Source organism: Lissotriton vulgaris, chromosome 4_1 (assembly GCF_964263255.1).
Source record: "Lissotriton vulgaris chromosome 4_1, aLisVul1.2, whole genome shotgun sequence".
Taxonomy (NCBI): Eukaryota; Metazoa; Chordata; class Amphibia; order Caudata; family Salamandridae; genus Lissotriton; species Lissotriton vulgaris.
In genome coordinates, this window is record NC_141691.1 from 38583920 (window position 1) to 38609815 (window position 25896).

Consider the following 25896-nt stretch of genomic DNA (forward strand, 5'->3'; position numbering starts at 1 on the left):
TGATACATTGTGCTCTCATAAATCTGCTTGGGCACCTCAGTCACATGGCACAGGGTCCAATTTTCAATCAGGGCAATCCAAAATGTGGGGAGTTTCGAAATTGCATTATCCTGATGATGGTCTTAATTCTTCAGGCAAACTGGACTGAAACGTCATCTCTTTCAGCAGTTGTGGCTGCATTTGTGATGTTCTATATTCAACAACCATTTTTTCTTCACAATGTTTGTGTATATTTACCGCTCTTAAATTGAGAACTTGGGTTTAGCAGTTTTCCTTTCACAGTGTATTATATTTACTCTTACTAATTTGATTGATTATAATTTTACTGTAACTTTATTAAACTACTTAATCTATTTCAAAATAAGTTTATTAAACTACTGTAATATTATATTTCAACCTCTATCTTCCTTTTGTTTGAAAGGCAGATAGATATGGGATCTACATAGGCTTATGAAAGATGAATGCAAAGAAGTGCAAGTTAATGTCCCACCAAGATTATTGGGACACAGAACCACCAACATTAGAGGAAAGTGACAACAAGCCTATCTTTGAATGCCAGTTAAAAACTTTGCTAATCCAATAAGCATATTGCATTGCATCACAAACCTGCTTTTTCACCACAATCCCACACCTGAAACTCCGCCTCTAACTATAAGAACATTTATTTAAGACAAAGCCTGGAGGATATGAAGACAACACTCAGTGCCGTTTGGTAGGGTACCTGCGGGTATGCACTCAGGCTGAGAGTAGTTCACTGTCCAGTGAGCATAATCAGAAGTCAGTGGAGTACCAGAGGGTAGCGGATGTCCAGAGGTCAGCGGATGTCCGGAGGTCAGCGGAGTACCAGAGTTGGGCGGAGTACCAGAGGTCGGCGGAGTATCAGAGGTCGGTGGAGTACCAGAGGTCGGCGGAGTACCAGAGGTCTGCGGAGTACTTGGTTGGGCCGTTTCGGTGTTGAATGTCACATTGACTGTATTTGCAGAAATGGAAAGACATACAAGTTTGTCCTCATACAAGTATATTGTATAGCTGCATACAGGTGAATTTACACATTACAACAATTATGCTGCCAATCACAGAAGGAGATTCATGAAAGCCTTTGAAAAGTAAAATATTTGTTATAATAATCTTTAGCTATAACGCCTGGTAACCAAAGTGACTAACAAATAAACCATGTCAATAAGTGTACTCCTGTAAACCACAATGACTGACAAGTGCATCATGACACTAAGGTTACTCCTGCCAGGGAGGGAGCGTGGGCCCAGACTGCTCACCTCTTTTTAGCTCTAGATTCAGGAGTTCTATGGTCTAGTAAGGGTGACTTAACCAATAGGGGCATCTAACTAGCAGGCTAGGACAGGTGGGACCACCCGGTGGTGATTGGCTGGAAGACCAAGGCTTCTGCTGTAGGGAAGAGTGAGAGAGAGTTAAAGAGAGGGGTGAGGGAGTAAGGAATAAAGCATAGAGGGTGGAGTGAAAGAAAGAGAGACTGTAGACAGAGAGGTGACAATTCACAAAAGCCTTTCTGAGTGCAGGAAACAGTACTACTGGAGGAGTCGGTCATGTGCTCTTCTGCACCTCTCAATCGGCCCAAAACATACGTCTCCATCTTGGTACCGGTGCAGTGAGGGCTGAGTCCTCTCTATTTGTAGTAACTCTATAGGAATTTTCTCTGACTGTTCCCTTTTTATGACCATTTTATATGTCTTAGGGTAATGTCAAAAGTTAAGGCAAGGCAGGAGTATTGTAGAGTGGTACTACAGGAGTACAATTTTCAATTGCATTTTTCTTTATTTCCAAGAAATAGATTATTATTGAAATATTGCAAATTCCCCAATTGATTAACATATATAGTTAAAAATATCATAACATCAGCAATACATAGCACTTAATTAAATCGATTCAACCAACTCACATCATTGAAAGTTGTATTAAGGAACCCCGCTTGCATTTACCTCGCATGCCTTTACAACACCATTACTACCCTGACTGCAACATTACCAGGCATTACTCTACCATGCGAGGCATTACAACAACTTACCTTAGACTTTGAAAGAGTATAAATTACTATTACAACTTCTGTCTACCTAACAGTAGGGAAGGTGTTAGGATTAAAAATCCAACACCAGTCCAACAACACACCCACTAAAGAAACTCCTTGTAATGACTTGCAAGTTAAAAAAAAGTAACGCCAGGCAACATCGCAGTCATATCATAGTAGTAACTGTGTGATAAAGGATATTTTCCATCATTGACCTATAATGAATATAAAACAGTACGAAGATTAACATGTCTTCCCACTATCGCTCATTAGATGGTCAGCAGCCCATTATCCCCCATGTAGTAAAACATTTGTAGTATTAACACATTAACCATCAGTATGCTACTCATATTGCCAACTAGATAGCATTATAAAGTGCAGCGTGCAAGGCCAAATTATTGCAGTACCATTTTACTTACCTCTGTGAGTAGCTTCACAGAGAATAAGATGCAAAGGAAGGCTGAAATAGAAGGGGACAGAAAGAGAAGTCAGATAGTACAGAGAAGCAGAAAGAAAGGGGGAGAAAGAGATAATGAGATCATGAGATAATGAGAGAGAGTCTAGGCGAAAAAGAGAAAGGAAGAGATATGGTAAGAGAGGCCGCTAAAGAAAGTAATCTAAGATTCGGAGCAGTGATGAGCGTGCACCCACAGGTCTTCTTCCCTTGGCATATCCTATGTGGCGGCCCCTACTGTTGGGGCAAGCTCCAACAAACATCATCTAAATGCCAGCCAGAGGGACACCAAAGGACTCATTTGAAGGGTGTCAGTAATGGAGCCTCCATCAAAAATTGGAGGATGCCCCACGGCCACCTCTCCTTTCCCTGCCCCCTCTAGAGAGGAGGGGACATCTGGCCAAGAAGCAGCTTTCAGGCCCCATGGCTTTGGAAGGCCTTTCTTGTTTAGGGAGTGACCTCTAATGCTGTTTCTAATTCCTCTATCCCACATGCCAATATGGCCAACCCAGGCAGAATGTTCCTCAGCTCGTTGGAAGGAATCTCCAGGTGCACGAGGGATGTTATATTTTTTATTTTTCAAAGACAAATTTTCTTAGAAAACCAAAACCAAAATCGTCTGACCAGTTTATCATTTCCCCGTGGCACGGTTGGCCAGGTGGCACTGATCATTTCTGCAAAGTGCTGCTGGTGTGTTGTCAGAAGAATTTTTAGTAAATGGATTCTGTCGGAGCCAGTGGGAATGCTAAATATCCACCATTGTTTTATATGGGGAGGGGGGAGGAGCAATAATGTGGTAAAAAATGAAGTAGTGGGTCTGCCTCAGCAGTCCATTTCTTTTTATTGTTTACGTGGTTGATGAAAAAGGGATTGCAACTCCAATGTGTTGACAGTTGCCAACCACACCTAAACATTTCAACCTTAAGATTTTAATTGCACAGAATCTTAGAAAAATTGATGAATGGTTTCTCACTGAACCTGAATAATATAACAATAGAAATCATTCTTGCATGCTCTAAACCTTTACCACCTCCAATTCAAAAATGGACACATTGGTAAGCTGGTACAGACAGCCTCACCCAAATCAGATGCACCCAACTCTGAAGCATCCAACTCTGATGCTCCCAACTTGGCTGCACCAAGCCCTGACATCTCAGAAAACTCAGACTTCTGATTCCTGCCCAGGGCTTTAGATCTGCTGTTCAGGCTCTTGGCATCTCACACCTCTACAAGAGCAGAATTCTGCTGCCACCCAACCATCTCAAACCTGCCCCAGCCCCTGTCATGGCCAACCATTATCAGACGAGGGATCACTCAGGGCAAGTCATGTTCTTAAAACCGTGAAATTAAAAAAACACCTCTGGGTTTCTGCTCTTCCAGCTTGCAGTTCCACCAATGGTGCACCTAGGCAGTGCCTCTGCCTTTCTCTGCTGCGGACCGAGACTCGAGGCGCTGTTCCTCGCCCTCGGTCTGCTCCGCTTTTTGCAGCCACTTGCCTCCCTTCATTTCTCCGATCTACATTCTCCTTTTTTTCCTTTACTTGGTTCCTCTAACTGTTTTGTTTACTTTATTGTCTCCTTTACTTGATCTTTATGTAATTTTCCCTCCTCTCCTTTACCCGTTTTTGTCTCCCTCTACCACTTTTTCCACCGCTGCTTCCCCCGTGGCCCCTTCAGCGTGTTCCCACTCCCTTTCTCGCCCCCCAGCTGTCCTGCCCTCCCCTGACTCCTAATTAATGGTGGCCACTGCCCATCGAGATGAGCAAGACACGCCTAGGTTTCTGCTTTTGCAGCGTGCAGCTCCACCAACAGCACACCTAGGCAGTGCCACTGCCTTTCTCTGCTGCTGAACGCGGTTCGAGGACCTGTGCCTCACCCTCAGTCTGCTCCACTTTTCCCAGCCAAAAAGCCATGGAGAAACTTCAAAACCCCATCAGACCTATACAACTTTATCCCCTTCTATGATGATGATGGCCCCGGTCCGTCATGCACCACGGTGGGCGTGTGCTGATGAGGGCTGGGACCGTCATGAACCCACCCACTCATTAAAAGCACCGCACAGGCACAAAATCACGACTGTGCCCAAGGGGTTAAAGCAGCCACCACTGCCCACCACAAACTCATCAGATACTCAAGGAAGAAAGCACTCCAGGACAGAATCTCCAACCACGTGTACAACATCAATCAACTCTTCCACATCATCAAAGAGTTTGACCAACCTTACAGTGAGACTACCGACATCCCACCCTTCCAGGACCTCTGCGAAAGACTCAGTGCCTTCTTCCATCACAAAATCAAGCCCATCTATGACAACTTTGACAATGACACAGTGAGAATTACAATGCCACTGCCACTGAGGTGGTCACATTGCCTATTTTTCATATTGCAGCATGTGCTGACAAAAAGGGGTCACCACACAAATAGCCCTCCACTATGTGCCCCCTAGTGCCCACAGCCTCCTAGGGCCACGGGGAAGGAGGGTACGCTAGCGGCCCCCAATGTCCCTTTCCACCAGCTTTTACATGACACCATGGGTAGATTAGGGGAGACAGAATGGATAGACCATTAGAGGCAGCATGGGTAGATTAGTGGAAGCAGAATGGGTAAGCTAGCAGAAATGACATTGGTAAACTAGCGAAGGAAGCATGGGCAGATTAGCGGAGACAGTATGGGTAGGTTAGAGGAGACAACATGGGCAGAGTAGTGGAGACATAGACTATCAGAGGCAGCAAGGGTAGATTAGGAGAAGCAGAATGGGTAGGCCAGCAGAAATGACATGTGTAGATTAGCGGAGGAAGCATGGATAGATTAGCAGAGACAGCATGGGTGGATTAGAGGAGACAGCATAGGTAGATTAGCAGAGACAGCATGCATAGATTAGAGGAGACAGCATAGGTAGATTAGTGGAGACAGCATGGGTAGATTAGCGGAGACAGCATTGGTAGATTAGTGGAGACAGCATGGGTAGATTAGCGGAGACAGCATGGGTAGATTAGCGGAGAGAGCATGGATAGCCCATCAGAGGCAGCAAGGGTAGATTAGGAGAAGCAGAATGGGTAGGCCAGCAACATTGACATGGGTGGACAGCTGGGGTCAGCAGATACAGCGTAGGCAGACAGCCACACACACATTGGAGACCAGCATAGACACGGATTGTGACTTTTAGCCCTTGTCCAGGCAAAGAGCTGCACCATGTTTTGTGAGTGTGATCTTGGAACAGGTTTCTCCTATACACACAGCCTCTTGGTTGCTTATAAGAAAGTAACATTGGCAGTAATCCATTCATATACAATGCCATCGCCACCTGAATGTATACTACATTCTCTGTAAGATCACCTGAATGCACTCTGTCTCATCACACCACTCATTCTTTTCGCTTTTTTGTTTTCTCTGCATGTTGAGATATCAACACTTACTAATTGTATCATTTCATTACACTTTGTATTGTAAAATGCGAGAATATCTTTAAAAACCTCTGAACATATGGAGGGCTTGTGCTATGAGCATCCCCACAAACCTCCTTACAATAACAATGGGGTGCCCTAAGTAAGAGGACGTTACCTATCACTGGGTCTTCAAAGGGGAATAGGTGTTCGTCAGTGGTTCCAAATCCTGGTGTTGGAGCGGTTCCTGTTTTACAATAAAGGAGGAGATGTTACTGTAACTGGTGGATGAAGGTTATGACAGACATTTTTTTATGGCCAAAATAAAAATCATGATGGAACATCAAATCAGGATGAACTCACACACGGTCATAGGGGGATGACGTAGAAGAAGATGAACCCAACCATCTCAAACCTGCCCCAGCCCCTGTCATGGCCAACCATTATCAGACGAGGGATCACTTAGGGCAAGTCATGTTCTTAAAACCGTGAAATTAAAAAAACACCTCTGGGTTTCTGCTCTTCCAGCTTGCAGTTCCACCAATGGTGCACCTAGGCAGTGCCTCTGCCTTTCTCTGCTAAGGACCGAGACTCGAGGCGCTGTGCCTCGCCCTCGGTCTGCTCCGCTTTTTGCAGCCACTTGCCTCCCTTCATTTCTCCGATCTACATTCTCCTTTTTTTCCTTTACCTGGTTCCTCTAACTGTTTACTTTATTTTCTCCTTTACTTGATCTTTATGTAATTTTCCCTCCTCTCCTTTACCCGTTTTTGTCTCCCTCTACCACTTTTTCCACCGCTGCTGCCGCCGTGGCCCCTTCAGCGTGTTCCCACTCCCTTTCTTGCCCCCCCGCTGTCCTGCCCTCCCCTGACTCCTAATTAATGGTAGCCACTGCCCATCGAGATGAGCAAGACACGCCTAGGTTTCTGCTTTCGCAGTGTGCAGCTCCACCAACAGCAAACCTAGGCAGTGCCTCTGCCTGGAGTTCTGGACTTTTTGGTTCCGTCCAGAGGTGTCAGGGAACAACACCCAAAGACCCCGGAGTTCCACCTGCCTTGGTGCGCAAATGAACAGAAACACGGGCTTCTCGATGGTGGCGTCAAAGACCAAAGGTTTATTACTGCAGGGACACAGAAATCACAGAATCTACACACGGGCAGAATCTAGGAGACTGTTCGATTTGTACATTGAGGGTTGCTCCTTATATACCAAAAATTGTGCTTCAGGCAAATATTTCACATGTCAGTACATTCCCAAACCTTTGTGTCTTAAACAATAAATATTTGGCGTTACACAGGAACTGTCGATAATATCTGATGCCAAACATCACGAAGAGGGGTTCCCACTAGTCCATCACAATCCCTTGTCAATATTGCATTCAAGAGCCGGACCGCCTCATCGTAAAGTTCGTTACCTCCCCCTAATAAAGGCCCAGAAGGAAAGGAGCAGAGCCAGGTGCAGAAGATAGGAAAGCGGGATAAGAGATGTTTGTGGGTTGTAAATGGGCAAGGCTACCGGCTTCGGCCGCCTAATCATGATCAGGACAATGGACAGGAAAACCAGTTCAGGTGGGCTGGCCTCGGGCAGAGGAGGCAGCCTTTGTCGAGTCATGCAGCTTCAGCGTGATCTGGTTTAAGGTGTACGTGTCATGTAAGAGGTGAATCTCCGGCTAAGACTACGTGTCCTTAATCAAAGTGGAGTGAATGAAGTGATCAAAGGCTATTGCATATGTGAGGGCAAGGAAACACAAAATGGCGGCCATGATCTAAGATGGATGCCGTGGGTAGATCAGAAATGTGTTCATAACAGGAGTGCTCTTGCTCGTATCGTAGTGAAAACACCAGGATATGCTAAATGGATCATTTGCGGTTCGCTGATACTAATATTATGTATTTCCGACAAACTTGAAAACACGGGTTCAAATCGTCACGGAACCTCAGACCCTCCTTTTGCCCTTACATAGGCAATTACTCAGTCTATATCAGAGTCTAGTTCTATACTCATCAGGTCAGTGACATGTTGTTGTATCATCATCCTTTCTCGTGCCTTTTCTCCAAACGCAGGTGGTTTCCTAAAACAGGTTGCAGCACAAAGGCCACACAGGGCTGGACCACACTGGATAATCAGGCAGCATGAGAAGAGGAATACTAAGATGACACCAATGACCATTAGAACCTTCCATCCCCACGCTGAGATCAGAGTCCAAACCCACTCCATAAAGGACCAGTTTCCCTTGTCTACATGTATAGAGTCGGAAATCTTGTGTAGCTTAGAGATCGCCTCATAGACTGTTGGAGCATTATTAGGAATAAAGACACAGCAGCTCGATTGGATCATTCTGCATACCCCACCTCGGTCTGCAAGGATAACGTCTAAAACCATACGGTTTTGCAACGTCATGAGTCTATCCGCCTGAAGCTCAGCTGTTAGATTGCTAAGGGCACCAGCAGTTTCGGTAATAGTAGATTCAACTACCCGTGTTAGCTGACGTATGTTTCTACTATTGGCCATAGGTCCCCAAAACGGAAGGAAGCCTTTGAAAAAGTCTCCAGCTTCCAGACCAGCGGTATCTTCTTTGCTGAAGACACCTCTCGCTACTCTTGTTCTGTGGTAATCAGATGAAGCAGTGTATGTTGGAGGCAACAATCGAGCAATATAGCATGAACCTGAAAAGTCTGCAGGCAACCATGTATAAGCTCGGTCTCGACAAATGAAATAGGTACCCCTAGCAGTGAGGAAGGCAGGGGAAGAGTTAGCCGGAAACACATAAGTCTCAACGCACTCACTCCTCCCTAGCTGAGCTCTCGGATTTCTCCCATTACCTTGCAAACAGACCTGACCTCGGTGAGGTACGACCCAGATTGGAGTTGAGCTTTTACGCTTGCTTTCTCCTAAACTAAGGCGATACTCTGAAGTATTCCAACTTAAATACACTCGTAGTTCGTCCCTAGGGTATGATGGAGTATTATTGACATCCTTGATCATGTCAATAATTCCCTGGACTAAAGCTTTGTTGGCAGAGTTATATTTAGTGGAACGTGGTGGACGCGGAGGATAGGTCTCAAGGGCATAAGCAAAGATGGTTTGAAGGGCCTGAAATGATCCATTGTAGCTGAAAGGCAAAACCAGATAGGGAATACCTTTATCCATAGTGTGGGGTATCAAGCCACACACCCAGCAGTCTGTAGTGTTAACTACCAGTTGGTGTTGGTGCAAGAGCTGTACAAAAGTGTTGTTAATGAACTCTGTACGTCGTGCTTGCTCATGTTCAGGAAACGAGTGAAAAGAGTGTATAGAAGAAACAGTAGAAGTAACAGGATCAAGGGGAGGTACTGTAGTAACTGGCACAAAAATCAGTGTTATACTAAAGACTATTCCACCCACCAATGTTGCTAAAATAATCAAAAATGTAACGGCACATTGCATCAAAAAGCATTTGCTACGAAGAATTTTGTACAGTCTGTTTCTGCGAACATAAATCACATTTTCTCGTTGCAGCGCAGGAAGCTCCATCTTCTACAATCCGCTCGCGACCACTGATGATGTGTACGTAGATGAAAATGCCTCTGTCAGCCCTGGGAGTTCCCAAAACCAACAGAAAGATCGACCTTGTGTCAGACCCCTGCAAATTCAAACTAGGCACACAGCCACGACCCTACGGCTACCCAGACGGCAAGGCAATTTTAAAAACAATAAACAATAGCAAACTTCCTGGCTGAAAAGCAAAAGTTCAATATATATATATATCAAAATTACAATATGCAGTTGCCTGCTTTATTAGTCCTTTTTATGGCTTCTAAGGTTGTATCTCTTCTTCGCTGGTACTGTCTGATCGGAAAATAGTGTATCACTAGCAGCTGTTGCAGAGTTTAAGTTCGCAGATAACAAAGTTTCTTCTGATGCTGGAGACAAATGTTCAATGTTCGAAGGAGTTTTCTCAGGAGGAGAGTCAGGTTTCAAAGTGTCAGTAATCAAATCGGCATCACTGAAAGGGATAAATTTCGGGGTGATTTCAGATTCGGAGGCACCAATTCCCTTCTTCACCCAGTCGTCATAAGGCAGCGGTAACGGAACACGCTTTACGTGTGAAGCGTGAATCCAGTTCTTGCGGCCAGCAACACGTACGGCTGTCCTCGTTGCCAGCAGGACCTGGAAGGGGCCGATGTAGCGAGGCTGAAGATTCTTTGTCCTCGCGAAGTTTCTGACCACCACGTGGTCGCCGGGTTTCAGTTGATGCCCTGGACTCTCCGGAGGCTTTGGTAGTGCATCGAAAACCTGTTGATGAATAAGACTCAATTTAGCAGTCAAGTCGTAAAGGTAGTCTATCAACATAGGATATTCAATGGAGCAAAATTGTTTAGGTCTTGGCACACCCCAGACATTTGCCGGGCGGCCAAACACAATCTCGTATGGAGAAAGCCCTATTCTAGAATGCACTGTTGCTCTCGTTGATAACAAGGCCAAAGGAAGTGCGTCTGGCCAAGCCAAACCTGTGGAAGCTTGAATTTTGGCTATCTTCAGCTTGAGGGTACCATTATAACCCTCCACTAGACCAGCTGACTGGGGATGGTTCGCACTATGAAATTTTTGTTTCAAACCTAGGCCTGCACATACACTCTGCATAACTTTCCCTACAAACTCACTTCCGTTATCTGACCATACAATCCGTGGCATTCCAAATCTAGGGAAATATTCTTTGAGAAGAATTTTGGCAGTTGATAAGGCGGTATTGTCCTTCAGTGGGTATGCTTCTACCCACCTGGAAAAAGCACAAACCACCACCAGGGCGTATTTCAAGTTATTACAGCGTTCCATGTGAATGAAATCTAACTGAATCACTTCAAAGGGACAGGAAGGAGGAGCGAAATGACCAGCTGGAGTTGGAGTTCCCTTGCCAGGGTTATGCATCAAGCACACCATACAATTTTTCACCACTCTCTCTGCACATTTACTGATCCCATCATTCTTCCAGACCGGAGCCAACATCTTACAGATGCCTTTAGAACTTATATGCGCTACTCCGTGCGCCATTGTCACTACTGCAAGCACATACGCATCCGGCAACATCCAACGTTGTTGCTCTGTCAAATCAATCCAACATCCATTCGAGTCCAACTTGCCCGTACCCTCTCTCCATACACGTTTCTCTTCCTCAGTTGCTTCTTTCTGAATCTCCTTCACACTTTCCATTGTATCTTCACACATCCCAGACTCAGCGATCCATCTTGCAGACGTTGCAACATACATTCTACTCATCACATCTCTAGCTGTCTGTTTAGCAATTTCATCAGCAAAAGCATTCCCACGCCCAACATCATCCGTGATTGCTTTATGAGCACTGCACTTCACAATCGCAACTTCAGTCGGCAAGGTTAAAGATTCCAACAAGTCGTTAACTAGCTGACCATGTTGAATCTTAGTCCCATGGGACGTAATGAAACCTCTTTCTCTCCACAACCGGCCAAAACTATGGGCCACGCCAAATGCGTACTGACTGTCTGTGAACACATTCACTCTCTTTCCCTCAGCTAAAACACATGCTCTCGTTAGAGCTATTAATTCTGCAGCTTGGGCAGAATTCTGACTCACTCTTGCAGTCTCCACAATCGTCTTCAAAGTCGTCACCGCGTAAGCAGCAGTCACATCACCATTCTCCAATTTAAAACATGACCCGTCCACATATAGCGTACCATCCGGATCGGGTAACGGAGTATGCTTAAGGTCAATGCGTCCTTTTGTCTCTTCCTCCGTTTTAAAATAGCAGTCATGTGGCTCAGAATCACTCGACTCTTGATCAGTCGGCAACAGTGTCGCTGGATTCAATACATTACATCTTTTGATCTGAATATGACTCGCTAGTAGTGTCAGTTCGTAACCAGATAATCTCGCACTGGTAAGGTGTTGTGTCTTCGTTCGGTTCATGAGTGTATCCACTGCATGAGGAACCATGACCACTAGCATGTTGTTCATCACCAAACCAGCAGATTGCCGAATGGAAGCCGCAACTGCCGCTGTAGCCCTCAAACAACTAGGCAACGCTCTAGCTACCGGATCTAATGTTGATGAGAAATACGCACAAGGGCGTTGTTTATCACCAAACTTCTGTGTCAGGACACTCAACGCGCAACCTTCTCTCTCGTGAACGTAGAGCGTGAATGGTTTACTGTAATCAGGTGTACCCAATACAGGAGCTGAACACAAGGCTTTTCGTAATTCAGTGAAACTCTCTTGACATTCATCAGACCATGGCACCGGACTCGGAACATTTTTCCCAGTCAAAGCTACCAATGGTTTCGCTAAAAGAGAAAAATTTGGAATCCACTGCCTACAGTAGGAGGTAATACCTAAAAAGGCACGTACTTCTCTCTGTGTGCGTGGAACACTCATTTGCGTAATTGCTTTTATTCTTTCTGGGGTCAACTTCCTTCCCTCCTTTGACAAGAGATGACCTAGGTAGGTCACTTCTTGGCAGCAGTATTGCATCTTGGAAGGTGATACTTTGTGATTCAAATCAGACAAATGATGTAACAACGATACTGTAGCTGCTTTGCAAGTTTCCTTGTCATCGGCAGCCACTAAAAGATCATCTACGTACTGTACTAGGGCAGAACCTGGAGGAAGGACAAAAGAATCTAGCTGACTTTTTAATGCTTGACTGTAAATAGATGGACTCTCACAGTAGCCTTGTGGAGCGCGTTTAAATCTGAAGCTTCGACCTCCTAGACAGAAGCCAAAAATATCCCTGCTTTCCTCGGCTATCGGAATGCTGAAAAAGGCATTCTTCAAGTCGATGACTGAGAACCAATTGGCTGTAGCAGGAATCAATGTTAACAAGGCAGTAATGTCTGGAACCACAGGAAACTGCGGAACCACAATCTTATTAACTTCTCTAAGGTCTATGACAAACCTATATACTGGAGGCTTCGTAGGATCAGTTCGTTTCAGAATTGGCAATACAGGACTATTACAAACATTTCCTCGAGTTTCTTCAACCACACCTTTCTTAATCAAATCTTGCACAATCAATAAAAGTGCACGTTCTCCTTCACTCGATATTTTATATTGGGGAATTCTGGGAAATTTTACATTTGCTTTCAAAGTTACTACATACGGTGGTATTTCCAAAAGGCCTACATCATTAGGACCAGTCGCCCAAAGAGAATTAGGGAGTGAGCGCAGCTCTGGCGGGAGTGCGTCCATTGACAAGTACATCGGAGAAGTGAGTCTTTTACCCAAAGTAAGCTGTACTCCTTCCGGAGAACAGTACAATGTCGCATATAGTCGTTTTAACAAATCTAAACCAAGCAGATTTTCATTACAACCTGTCGTCAAAATCAAGGGTGCTTTCAATTGGCATGGTCCAACAGAAATAGACAAAGGATTAGATATCGGGATGTAAACAGGGGCGCCTGAAAAACCTACGGAAACATTCGTTGAGCCAGACAAAGGTGCGCCAGGGAGTTTCGCATGAATTATAGAACTTTTTGCGGCACCAGTATCCAACAGAAACGGTTTGACTACACCTGATGTTGCTACTGCGACATAAGGCCCACTCTGATCCACTGGAACTGATACTACTCCCTCTCTCTGTCCATGGCTGTCCTAGTACCCATTTTGCTGGAATCCCTCATCAACTTCACAATAATCCTCAACAAGATATTGCTGAGATCTATTCTGTTGAGCTGACTGTACGTTTCGTTGATCAAAGTGATTAGAGGGACGATCATTCGTTTGCGGAGGCATAGCACCTCGCCCTCGACCTCTAGAATTCTGCGCAAAACCACCACGACCTCTCTGAGCTGCTGCTGCATTATTTTGCGCTAGAATCGGACAATCATTCTTGTAGTGACCCTCTTTCTTACAGTACGCACACTGATTCCACTGATATTGAGGCCTGGTTGAACTATAATCTGTCCTCTGATACGAATTCTGTTGCATATTAGTCTGGTTCGTGCGAGGCGGATATGCCTGCTGTAAAAGTACTTTAGTCTTTAAATCTTTCGTTTTCTTCTCTGATTTCTCCTTTTCCTCTTTATCCCTATTTTCGTAGTACTGTGCAGTCGCAAGTATTTGCGCAGTCGTGGAAACAGCCCACGCACTCTCTGAATCCTTTAATTTATTGCATAATTCAGGTAACAAATTATGCACAAATTTATCGACAAACAATCTCTGTCCTCCTTCAGTACTCATATCCTGACCACTATGGTCTACAAAAGTCTCTTCGAACCTCGTGAAGAAGTCGGAGACACTTTCGTCTTTCTTTTGCTTGCATGCGGATAATTTATCCCAATTAACACGCAACGCAGGCATCAGAGTCTTCATTAAGTCAATTATTCTACCAGGAAGATTAGCAATTAGGGGTTCGGGTTTTGCACCACCCGTTTGCTGACCATCTGCTGCAGTGATAGCTGCCCAATCACCACCTAAAGCTGCTTGATGATCCTCTCTACGAATTTTAGCCCACACTGGTTGTGGAACTACATTGCCAAATAGCATGTCAATGTCTGCCAAATTCATTATACAAGCTTCAACTGTCTGTGTTAATTCTTTGTAATATCCAGCCGGATTCTTACGCGGATCTGGTAAGGCCTGTTTCACTGCTAGTACTTCTGCTCGCTTCCATGGAATGTGTATCCACACTCGTTGGAACTGTGCTGGAGCAGCTACAATACCTGCAGCCGCATCAGCTTGCACAGCTTCGCGCCAAATTGGAGGAACCTCCCTCATAGGATATTGGCGACTTAGCTTCATTTTACTTTTTTCTAAATCTCTCGGCGAACGAAGAGATGGATCATTCCTAAAACTTAAAATAAGTTCCATCGCTTCCTGTATATTATCACCCACTATCATTCCTGCAGCAAACTCTTTTTGCACCTTAATTAAATCCTCCAAGTCTGATTCGACATCATCTTCTTCTATCTCCTCACGTAGCAACGAGCACATCTCATCAAAGACGTATCGTTGCGTTGGTTCTTTCCACTGCATAAACGTATCTAATACATCTCTCGTATTATATCTTCTAACTTTCGTAATCCATCTGAGAGCCGTGGAATCTAAAACTCCCCGTTCTTCAGTACTTGGTAGCTGACTACGTCTCTGAACTGAATCAGAAGTAGGAGTCTTAATTAAGGATTTATATAGAGGAGACAGAATATTAGCAACAGAATCAGTTATTTTTCGACGCACAGAAAGTGGAGTTAACATACTCGCAGACGTAGAGAACACAGTAGAGGTAGGAACAGATTGCGAAGCAGTAGGAGTATCGATGAAAATAGTTTGTGAAGTAGTAGGTGTAAGCGAGACAGATACAGGTATAGAAGTCGGCAACCCAGGAAGAGGAGGAGCCGTAGGAACATTCACATTAACCACAGGAGGTACAGGAACTAGATTCTGAGGAACAAGAACACCAGGTTGTCCAGCAACCGGCAATTGAACATTCGGTACAAGTTGGGCCGCAGCACCTTGTGCGTACGGTGGAGGTGAACGTAACAGATAAGACAACAGAGGATCGTTTTCGGGATCCTCCAGTATCTTAGCTGTTTTCGATGGCAAGGCAGGGTAGCACTTGTCAATCGCTAAATTATGCTCTCTAATTGCTACATCTATAGCCTTTTCGCACTCATTATCTTGCAGTTGTTTAGTTGCTTGCTCTAGAGTTAACTCCTCTTGCTCTTTTTGTTCTTTCTTCAACCTTTTCATTTCTCTCTGTTTAGATTCTTTTCGCCAATAACGGAAAGAATCAAACATTGCCGGCCGGGCTTTCTTACTAAACAATTTCGCTTCTAAATTATCAAGGATCTTGGGCTCAAAACTACCATGTAGTGGCCAACTAAGGACACCATCCTTCTTACAATAACGGACCCACACCTCGTTATAGGATATAGGACCCACTCCAAATTTGCAATATAGGTCATAAAGGGGAGTCCCAATCGGAGGAACCAGACAGGAATCCTCCAATCGTGAGTCATGGTTGCAACCAAAACAAGACAACATTTTCCGACTTACCATTTTCAGTCTGGAACACGAAACAAACAAAACACGAAACAGATATGTGCACTTGAACCAAGAACTTAGGCCTACCAAAACCAAACTAATGTATCGATACCCAAACTGAACCAAATAGATTATCGTAACCAGAACAACTAGTGATAATCTTACGAAACCAAACCAAACCAAGAACCGATCAAGGATTTTTAACAATCCTCACAAAGTAACCAGCTAGCTATCACTAAATACTTAACTGAGGCACTGAAGACGTCACCAAGGAGAAACCCGTCACGTTTCGCTGTACTAAGGCTGCACCTCGGGTCCAAGACAGGGCGACGGTCAAGGCAACGGCCCACTGCAGCCGTCCTGAACGGGAACCCTCGTGGAAGAGAACTTCAGGGCCACTTTTGCGATATGCCGGGATCGATGAAGTGGGGCGCCTCCCTCAGGAATCTTCACACGAAGCTTCTCGAACTCTTCAGGCTTTTGGACCGGTACCGAATGACGTCGCCCCACGTTGGGCGCCAATTGGAGTTCTGGACTTTTTGGTTCCGTCCAGAGGTGTCAGGGAACAACACCCAAAGACCCCGGAGTTCCACCTGCCTTGGTGCGCAAATGAACAGAAACACGGGCTTCTCGATGGTGGCGTCAAAGACCAAAGGTTTATTACTGCAGGGACACAGAAATCACAGAATCTACACACGGGCAGAATCTAGGAGACTGTTCGATTTGTACATTGAGGGTTGCTCCTTATATACCAAAAATTGTGCTTCAGGCAAATATTTCACATGTCAGTACATTCCCAAACCTTTGTGTCTTAAACAATAAATATTTGGCGTTACACAGGAACTGTCGATAATATCTGATGCCAAACATCACGAAGAGGGGTTCCCACTAGTCCATCACAATCCCTTGTCAATATTGCATTCAAGAGCCGGACCGCCTCATCGTAAAGTTCGTTACCTCCCCCTAATAAAGGCCCAGAAGGAAAGGAGCAGAGCCAGGTGCAGAAGATAGGAAAGCGGGATAAGAGATGTTTGTGGGTTGTAAATGGGCAAGGCTACCGGCTTCGGCCGCCTAATCATGATCAGGACAATGGACAGGAAAACCAGTTCAGGTGGGCTGGCCTCGGGCAGAGGAGGCAGCCTTTGTCGAGTCATGCAGCTTCAGCGTGATCTGGTTTAAGGTGTACGTGTCATGTAAGAGGTGAATCTCCGGCTAAGACTACGTGTCCTTAATCAAAGTGGAGTGAATGAAGTGATCAAAGGCTATTGCATATGTGAGGGCAAGGAAACACAAAATGGCGGCCATGATCTAAGATGGATGCCGTGGGTAGATCAGAAATGTGTTCATAACAGGAGTGCTCTTGCTCGTATCGTAGTGAAAACACCAGGATATGCTAAATGGATCATTTGCGGTTCGCTGATACTAATATTATGTATTTCCGACAAACTTGAAAACACGGGTTCAAATCGTCACGGAACCTCATGCCTTTCTCTGCTGCTGAACGCGGTTCGAGGACCTGTGCCTCACCCTCAGTCTGCTCCACTTTTCCCAGCCGAAAAGCTATGGAGAAACTCCAAAACCCCATCAGACCTTTACAACTTTAACCCCTTCTATGATGATGATGGCCCCGGTCCGTCATGCACCACGGTGGGCGTGTGCTGATGAGGGCTGGGACCGTCATGAACCCACCCACTCATTAAAAGCACCGCACAGGCACATATGGCTGAGATACCCGCCACCCCCTCTCAACACAATCCCCAAGGATGGGAAACCGGAAACAGTTCTGAAGTTTTTTGGAAGACGGGAGGGAGTGACCCTCCCGGCCGTATTTATTAAAATATGAAACAAAATGAAAACATTAAATCAACAGTTTCATATTATGTACAATTTCATTACCACATTGCGATGTTTGGCTAACCTTAACATATCCTCTAATACAAAGGTTCTCCTAGCCGAACTAACATCCTACAAAACATTTACTTGAAATTTTGAAATTGTACATCCTAACGTTTAAGGGCCAACGGCAAGGTCGTAACCGGTGTCAAGATCCCTAACCCAGACATATCCCCCTCCCTTGTGAGGGGCGGCACGGAGGCATACCTCAAGTGCAACTACCAATTTCCCTTGACTTGACGGGGGCCCCAATAAAACTCGACGCCACTTAAAGGTCGTACGAGGCTCGTGTGAGGTATCTAGAAGGTAGCGTAGACCCCCCCCACACCCCACACAACTTACCACATCTGCCGTCGCAGACGTCCTGGCCCCGGGAAATTCACCAGGAGGGGGCTGTAACCCCTCCTACCCATGAAGGGGACTTGACCGCCTTCCCTTTCCTTTTGGCGACCCATCCTTAGAAGGGACCGCCTCCCCGTTGAGGGGCCAATGGCCACCTCCCCCGAGCGCCCCCATCCGTAATGGGTAACGCCCACTCATAGGGATCTTCCAATTAGTGCTCACCGATCATGACCTTACCGCCACAGGTCCGGATAGTTGACCAGCTATCCGGACCCCCCACCACACTCCTATCTAAAGGTCATGTTTTAACGTCTTTAGCCAAGCTATGAAGTCTCCTATGAGTAACTCATTCCCCACCCGAGACAAATGAACACCGTCCCCCAAATACATACTGTCATCATTAATACACCCATGCGAAATAGAATGCAGTGCATTGGACCGGAACAACCTACTCACTTTGTTATTAATTTTTCTCACAGAGTGATTTAAAGCAGAAACAGAAAAAGCCCCCCGCCACACTTTTCGTGGGATCATATGGGACCACGCAATTGTGCACCCTGGAACTCTCCTCGCTAACCAACTTACAGTGGAAAGCATTGCCTCCAGGAGAAGTCGTCTACCAGTGGTGACCAAATCATTGCCCCCAAGATGTACTATGACTACAGACGGCGGTGACCTCGTCCGCCCTAGCAAACCCTCGAAAAATGTTCGAAACTGGTCAATACAGAGACCGCCCTTTCCGTAGAAGGACACACTGTACCCGTATTCCCCAGCCACGTGCACCATGTCACCTGCCTTGAATACGTCCGCGGCATGCCTCACGTATGAGTGGCCCACGACCCACACCTCCTTTTTCACAGCCGGTGATGTCTGACCACTGTCCCGGTGTTGGGTCGACTGCATAGTCCGCCCCGCCTCGTAGGCTTGCGTAACTGAAAACCAAACAAACAAGAAGCGTGAGTACATCATTACAGCTTCACAACATGTGCAAACGCACATACCTTTTATAACAATTGGAGGACCAACGCCCCACACGTTTAACTTGTTCTACATTCAGACCCCTGGCTGTAGCCTCTGTAGCAGCCCCTATCCGAAAGGAATGGGTCCCAAACTCGCCCGGGTTCAAGCCCGCAGCTGTAATCGACATCACAAGCACCCGCTGAAACTGAAACCTTGTCAGTGGGGTGGCGTCCGCGTGTCTCAACAAGGTCCCCCCCCATGATGCCACCCTTCGTGTTAAATAATCCTCTAAACACTTCACTGGGCACATGGACGACCCGGGAATCCTGCGTATAATTATGCAGTCGCCCATCCCGCTCTGATCAGTCTTGGACCTTACAAACGAGACAGTCATTGTCTCCCCTCTGATTTGAACGTGCTCTGCGCACAGCCCTCCCGTAACATCCTGCTTGTTCCTCGCCACTAATTCGCTTACCCGCATAGCCCCATGAAATGCCCGCGTAAAAGCGGCTCGGAATAACACTGTCTCAAAGTGAGATGAACATGTTGTAGGGAGTCTGGATAATAAAAGGGCCAACCTATCCAAACCTATCGGGCGCCTCTCATCTACTCTGCGACCCTCAAGGCGTTGCCACCCACGTAGCGCTTTTTGCACAACGAAAGACGCTGTCGGGTCCTGGATCCCATGAGCCCTAGCAACAAAGGAAATGGCCGCCCGATGCCTCTGGGCCGTGGCCACCGATTTCCCTGCCAGATGTAAAGACATCAGAAAGTTCACTACCCATTCCTCCTGACCCCAAAGCTCCTCACTAGCCGTCCCCAAAAAGGCTAAATAGGACCGGAACGCCCCTTCATATGCCTTCCTCGTCCTGGGTGCTAAACTCTCTCCCACGAGGTTACGAAGTTCGGGGCACCGAGAGACCAGAGAGCTTCGGGAAAGGGTGCCGGCTCCGGGTCCGCTGTGGGAAGAAAACCCCAGAAGGCCTGCATACGAAAACGAGAAAGGGCATCAGCCGCCTGGTTCATTACCCCCGGGACATGTCTTGCTTTGAATAGTACATTCAATTGCATACACAGTAATACAATTTCTTTAAGCAGTCTCAAAATCCATTTGCATCGTGCTGCCTGGCTATTGATACACTCAACCACGGTCATATTGTCAGACCAAAATACCACAGAGTGATTTCTGAACCCTTCGGGCCACGTTCTCAGGGCCATCAAAATGGGGAAAAGTTCCAGGAAAGCAATGTTGCTTGTCAGTCCACTGTCATGCCACCATGCCGGCCATGTTTGTGCCGACCATCGAGTGCCGAAAATGGCACCAAAACCTATGCTCCCTGCCGAATCCGTCCACAGCCCCAGCTCCTCAGAGGACACGGCGGGTTTGTTCCAGACGACTCGACCATTGAAATCCGCCAGAAATGCCAACCAAATGCGCATGTCCAGGCGGACCTCTGCCGAGAGCCTTGTGCGATGATGGCCCTCCTTCAGTCCGACCATGGCTTGAGCGATCGAACGGGAAAAAGGGCGGGCCATTGGTATGACTCTTAGGGCAAAATTCAACTGTCCCACTAACTGCTGTAATTGATGCAGCTTAACCTTAGATTCGCTCATACACATTTGCAGGGATGCCCTGAACTTTAACACTTTATCACCTGGTAAACGGAAACAACCTTCTCCGGAGTCCAACTCGATCCCCAGAAACTCGAGGCAAGTCGAAGGACCCACAGTCTTACCTGGTGCCAGCGGCACGCCAAACTGATTCATTAAAACACAAAATGCGGCCAAAGCCTGCCCACATTCCGGATCCCCGGCTGCCCCCAGGAACAAAAAATCATCTAGATAGTGCATCACATGTTGAAAACCCGTCTTCTTTGTGAAGACCCATTGTAGGAAACTACTAAATTTCTCGAAATAGGCACAAGATATAGAGCATCCCATCGGCATACACCTATCCATGTAATATTGCCCCTGAAACATGAATCCTAGGAGACGCTGATCGTCTGGATGTACCGGGAGCAACCGGAACGCTGACTCGATATCAGATTTTGCCATCAGCGCACCGGGCCCCAGGCGATTCAAAATGGCTACGGCCTCATCAAAGGATGCGTACCGTACTGAACACATTTCCGGGTCTATCGCTTCCTTTACGGAAAGACCACGTGGGGCTGACAAATTATGTATCAGCCGAAATTCACCCGGGTCCTTCTTGGGAACCACCCCTAAAGGAGAACAAACAAAGTTAGCAACCGGGGGTACACTAAACGGACCGGCGACTCGACCTCGAGCAACCTCCTTCCGGATCTTTTCCTGTACCACGGTCGCATGCTGCAAGACCGATATCTGATTTTTGCATCTTTCCACACCCTGAAAGTCCCCCACTGGGATGCGGAAACCATATGAAAACCCGTTCCGCACCACCCCAGCGGAAGCACGATCCGGGTATTCGCTGAGCCAGGGAATCATTGCCAAGGTATCAATCGGGGTAGGTAAAGGCGCCCCTCGGACTATGCTAGACCTGTTTGGCACCTCCTCTACCCCCGTTATCACCCGTTTTGGCTCTGCACATGGACTCAGGATGGGATGATTGCCCACACCCACTACATTCGTGTTTAAATTTGCACGACCCCTGGGGCCTAGTGCAAATTGCCCCTGTTAAAGTTCCAACAAACCCCTTTTTTACCTGCATTGCCGGTAGGCCTCGAGTGATTGTCGGTACCCGTACCTGAGCGAAAGGGCGTCCCCGCATACTGACGGGAGGATTCGCCCACGTTGCCCCCTACCAATGGCAATTTCAACATACCAGTATCCTTCATTTTGGACCAGGATACAGAATCATAACAATCCCAAGTTAAGTTTTTATCATGTTCTTTTGCTTTTCTAAAAAGATTATCATAGCAGAACCAATGATTACCCTCGTGTGATACAGAGTACCCCATGATTCGTGACTGATAAATCGGCAATTCGGGTAGCAATTCGGGCCTTCGTTCTCCCAAGATCGATGTGAAAACCCCCCACGCCTTGCCCCAATTGCCAATGTTCTCATTTACCTTAAAGGCGGCCATCTTGGCGCGCCAAACACTCGGATGCATGAGGTCCTTCTGACCCTTAACATGCTCCATCTCATAATGATCAGTAAGCAACGAGAAGATGTTTTCATACTCCCCTGCCCATATCTTTTCTTTAATAGCTAAAGGGACATGCTGGCCCAACTTCTCCCTTCGAGAGGGTGCCGACTCCTCCCTCGCAATCGGCAATGGCCGCTTACCTGCACCGGACGCTGTCTCTGCGACTAAATTCGTCCCCCGTGGCTTCTCTGCGGCCGCAGCCGGCGTGGATACCGTCGCTGCCTCCCGAGTTTTACGCAGTTGCTTCATCAACACCTGCGCATCCACAGCCGTGGCGCCCTCGCTACCTTTACCCAACCACGCTGCTAATTGTGCCGCCAGCTCGGGCGGCATATCTTCCCCGGACACGGGGGTGAACACAACGGGAATCGGATTCCCTTCCTCCGGCACGGGAGTGGGTGCTTCGAGCGGGACACTGGGGCTCGGGATGTCCCCCCCAGCTGCTCCCCTCCTGGGCCTCTTGACTTTTCCTTCCGGGGCTGTTCCTGCCAAAGGACGTTTCGGCCCACCTTCCTCGCCTTTATCCATTCGCCTCTTTAGGTCGGTTACTTCTTTCATGAGAACACGCAGCATCTGGTCGGTAGTCATTCGCTTTCCCGCCTTCCTCGGCATTCTCCCACAGAATATCTGAAAAACAAACAAGAACGATTACAACGCTCAAAATTGGCTCTTCGTTCCGTCTCGAGCTCACGTGCAGCGAGGAGGTGCAGCTTCAGAGCACAGGAACAAGAGGATGCCTTCTGGTCTTGCTTCTCCTTTTATCCGTCTTCAGGGCGGGCGTAAACCCGCCCCTGCCTGCCCCAAGGGCGTGGCCAGCCGCGTTAGTGTCTAGGCCAACCCACTCGAGGGCGGGAAAAGGCGCGCCCCGGCTACGCCGCTTCGGGCATACCAGCCGTGACTCGCCTCCCGCCCAAGATGGCTTCCCGGGGGGATCGTGGTACTCTGCCATACGTTCGGGGGGACCGATTGGTCGCCCCTTTCCAAAATCACGGCTGTGCCCAAGGGGTTAAAGCAGCCACCACTGCCTACCACTAACTCATCAGATACTCAAGGAAGAAAGCACTCCAGGACAGAATCTCCAACCACGCGTACAACATCAATCAACTCTTCGGCATCATCAAAGAGGTTGACCAACCTTGCAGTGAGACTACTGACATCCCACCCTTCCAGGACCTCTGCGACAGACTCAGTGCCTTCTTCCATCACAAAATCAAGCCCATCTATGATAACTTTGACAATGACACAGTGAGAATTACAATTCCACTGCCACTGAGATGGTCACATTGCCTATTTTTCATATTGCAGCATGTGCTGACAAAAAGGGGTCACCACACAAATAGCCCTGCACTATGTGCCCCCTAGTGCCCACAGTCTCCTAGGGCCACGGGGAAGGAGGGCCCGCTAGCGGCCCCCAATGTCCCTTTCCACCAGCTTTTACATGACACCATGGGTAGATTAGGGGAGACAGAATGAATAGACCATTAGAGGCAGCATGGGTAGATTAGTGGAAGCAGAATTGGTAGGCTAGCAGAAATGACATTGGTAAACTAGCGAAGGAAGCATGGGCAGATGAGCGGAGACAAAATGGGTAGGTTAGAGGAGACAACATGGGCAGATTAGTGGAGACAGCACGGATAGACCATCAGAGGCAGAGGCAGCAAGGGTAGATTAGGAGAAGCAGAATGGGTAGGCCAGCAGAAATGACATGGGTGGATTAGAGGAGACAGCATTGGTAGGTTAGCGCAGACAGCATGGATAGATTAGAGGAGACAGCATTGGTAGATTAGTGGAGACATCATGGGTAGATTAGCGGAGACAGCATGGGTAGATTAGTGGAGAGAGCATGGATAGCCCATCAGAGGCAGCAAGGGTAGATTAGGAGAAGCAGAATGGGTAGGCAAGCAACATTGACATGGTTAGATTAGCGGAGGCAGGATCGGGTGGACAGCTGGGGTCAGCAGATACGGCATAGGCAGACAGCCACACACACATTGGAGACCAGCATAGACACGGATTGTGACGTTTAGCCCTTGTCCAGGCAAAGAGCTGCACCATGTTTTGTGAGTGTGATCTTGGAACAGGTTTCTCCTATACACACAGCCTCTTGGTTGCTTATAAGAATGTAACATTGGCAGTAATCCGTTCATATATAATGCCATCGCCACCTGAATGTATACTACATTCTCCGTAAGATCCCCTGAATGCACTCTGTCTCATCACACCACTCATTCTTTTCCCTTTTTTGTTTTCTCTGCATGTTGAGATATCAACACTTACTAATTGTATCATTTCATTACACTTTGTATTGTAAAATGCGAGAATATCTTTAAAAAACCTCTGAACATATGGAGGGCTTGTGCTATGAGCATCCCCACAAACCCCCTTACAATAACAATGGGGTGCCCTAAGTAAGAGGACGTTACCTATCACTGGGTCTTCAAAGGTGAATGGGTGCTTGTCAGTGGTTCCAAATCCTGGTGTTGGAGCGGTTCCTGTTTTACAATAAAGGAGGAGATGTTACTGTAACTGGGGGATGAAGGACATGACAGACATGGTTTTATGGCCAAAATTAAAATCATGACGGAACATCAAATCAGGATGAACTCACACACGGTCATAGGGGGATGACGTAGAAGAAGATGAAGAGACTTCCAGACAGAGGGAGTTAGTGCGGAGATACTACAGCACCTGAATGAGCCTGTCTACATGTAGGATTGAAGAGCAGAACACATTCAGAGCTCATGTCCAGGAGCGTTGGCTTGAGTGCGGCTACAAATGAAGAATAGGCAACGGTCATAGGGTGCCTGGTGACCAGTTTAGAGCTGTGGCTCCAAACCTGTGGTCTGAGAACACCCGGGGGTCCGCAAGGCCTACTCGGGGGATCTGGGACTGTGCTGCCAAATTAAATAGTATTAAAATTAATACATTAAAGCAATAAAGGATATTAAAAAAAAGATGCAGGGTTGAAAAAGGGAAAACTGAATATTTCAATTTTCAGCATTTGTTTGGTATATACTTGTTTTTGTATTTTAGTGTATTTCTTTTGATCATAGAAACTGCTGAGGCTAGGCGTCCCCAGCTTTCAACAATAACTCACTGGTGGTCTCAAGGTTCAAGTTATAATTCAGTAGCCGTCAAAGGGTTACAAACCACTGGTGTAGAGCACCTTGAAGATGGGAGGTACGTTATTGTGGAGCAAGGGCACGGTAGACAACCCAAGGCGAGCATGACACAAAGGATGGGTCCCAAGCATCAAGAAGACAGCATGGTCTTGGATCACTCAGAGGCATGAATGGAGGCATTGAAAAGACACAGGTAGAGTTAGCATAGAGGCAGGAAATGGTGCCATTGAGAAAGGTCTCTACCTTCCTCAAGTGGTGGAGACAGAGATTGATGGTGGATACAAGAGGTGAAATCTGATAGGACCTTGAAAACTCAAACATCTTGTTTAAATCACATTTTAGAAACCTCTTGGCATCCAGGGTGTGGAGTAAGAATTCTGCTGCAGTTGAAAGATATGGAACGAATAATAACTTGGTGATTGGACCTGAGCATCGAGGTACTTAGGGGATGGAACACAGAATTAGTTTCCTGGAAACATGTATTTTCAGTAGTATGGTTCCCTTATGGCACAGGCATGAAGCAAAGTGATGAGCCTTACAGAAGTATATCAGATTGATGTTATGCCATCAGGAATTCTGAATTG

At 46.7% G+C, this 25896-nt stretch overlaps 1 protein-coding gene across 2 annotated transcripts in view; it reads right to left on the reverse strand.

Moving 5' to 3' along the window:
• The window catches only part of LOC147718301 (uncharacterized), a 228901-nt gene that overhangs the window by 94340 nt on the left and 108665 nt on the right, over positions 1 to 25896 (reverse strand). The window contains exons 6-8 of one of the 2 annotated variants that reach the window (XM_086918258.1): positions 24614 to 24682; positions 6056 to 6124; positions 722 to 970 (exon numbers count right to left, since the gene is read on the reverse strand). In XM_086918258.1, coding sequence (XP_086774384.1) covers positions 722 to 970; positions 6056 to 6124; positions 24614 to 24682 — 387 coding nt within the window. The remainder of the gene's footprint in view (positions 1 to 721; positions 971 to 6055; positions 6125 to 24613; positions 24683 to 25896) is intronic. The other variant, XM_086918259.1, reaches the window with a different exon arrangement.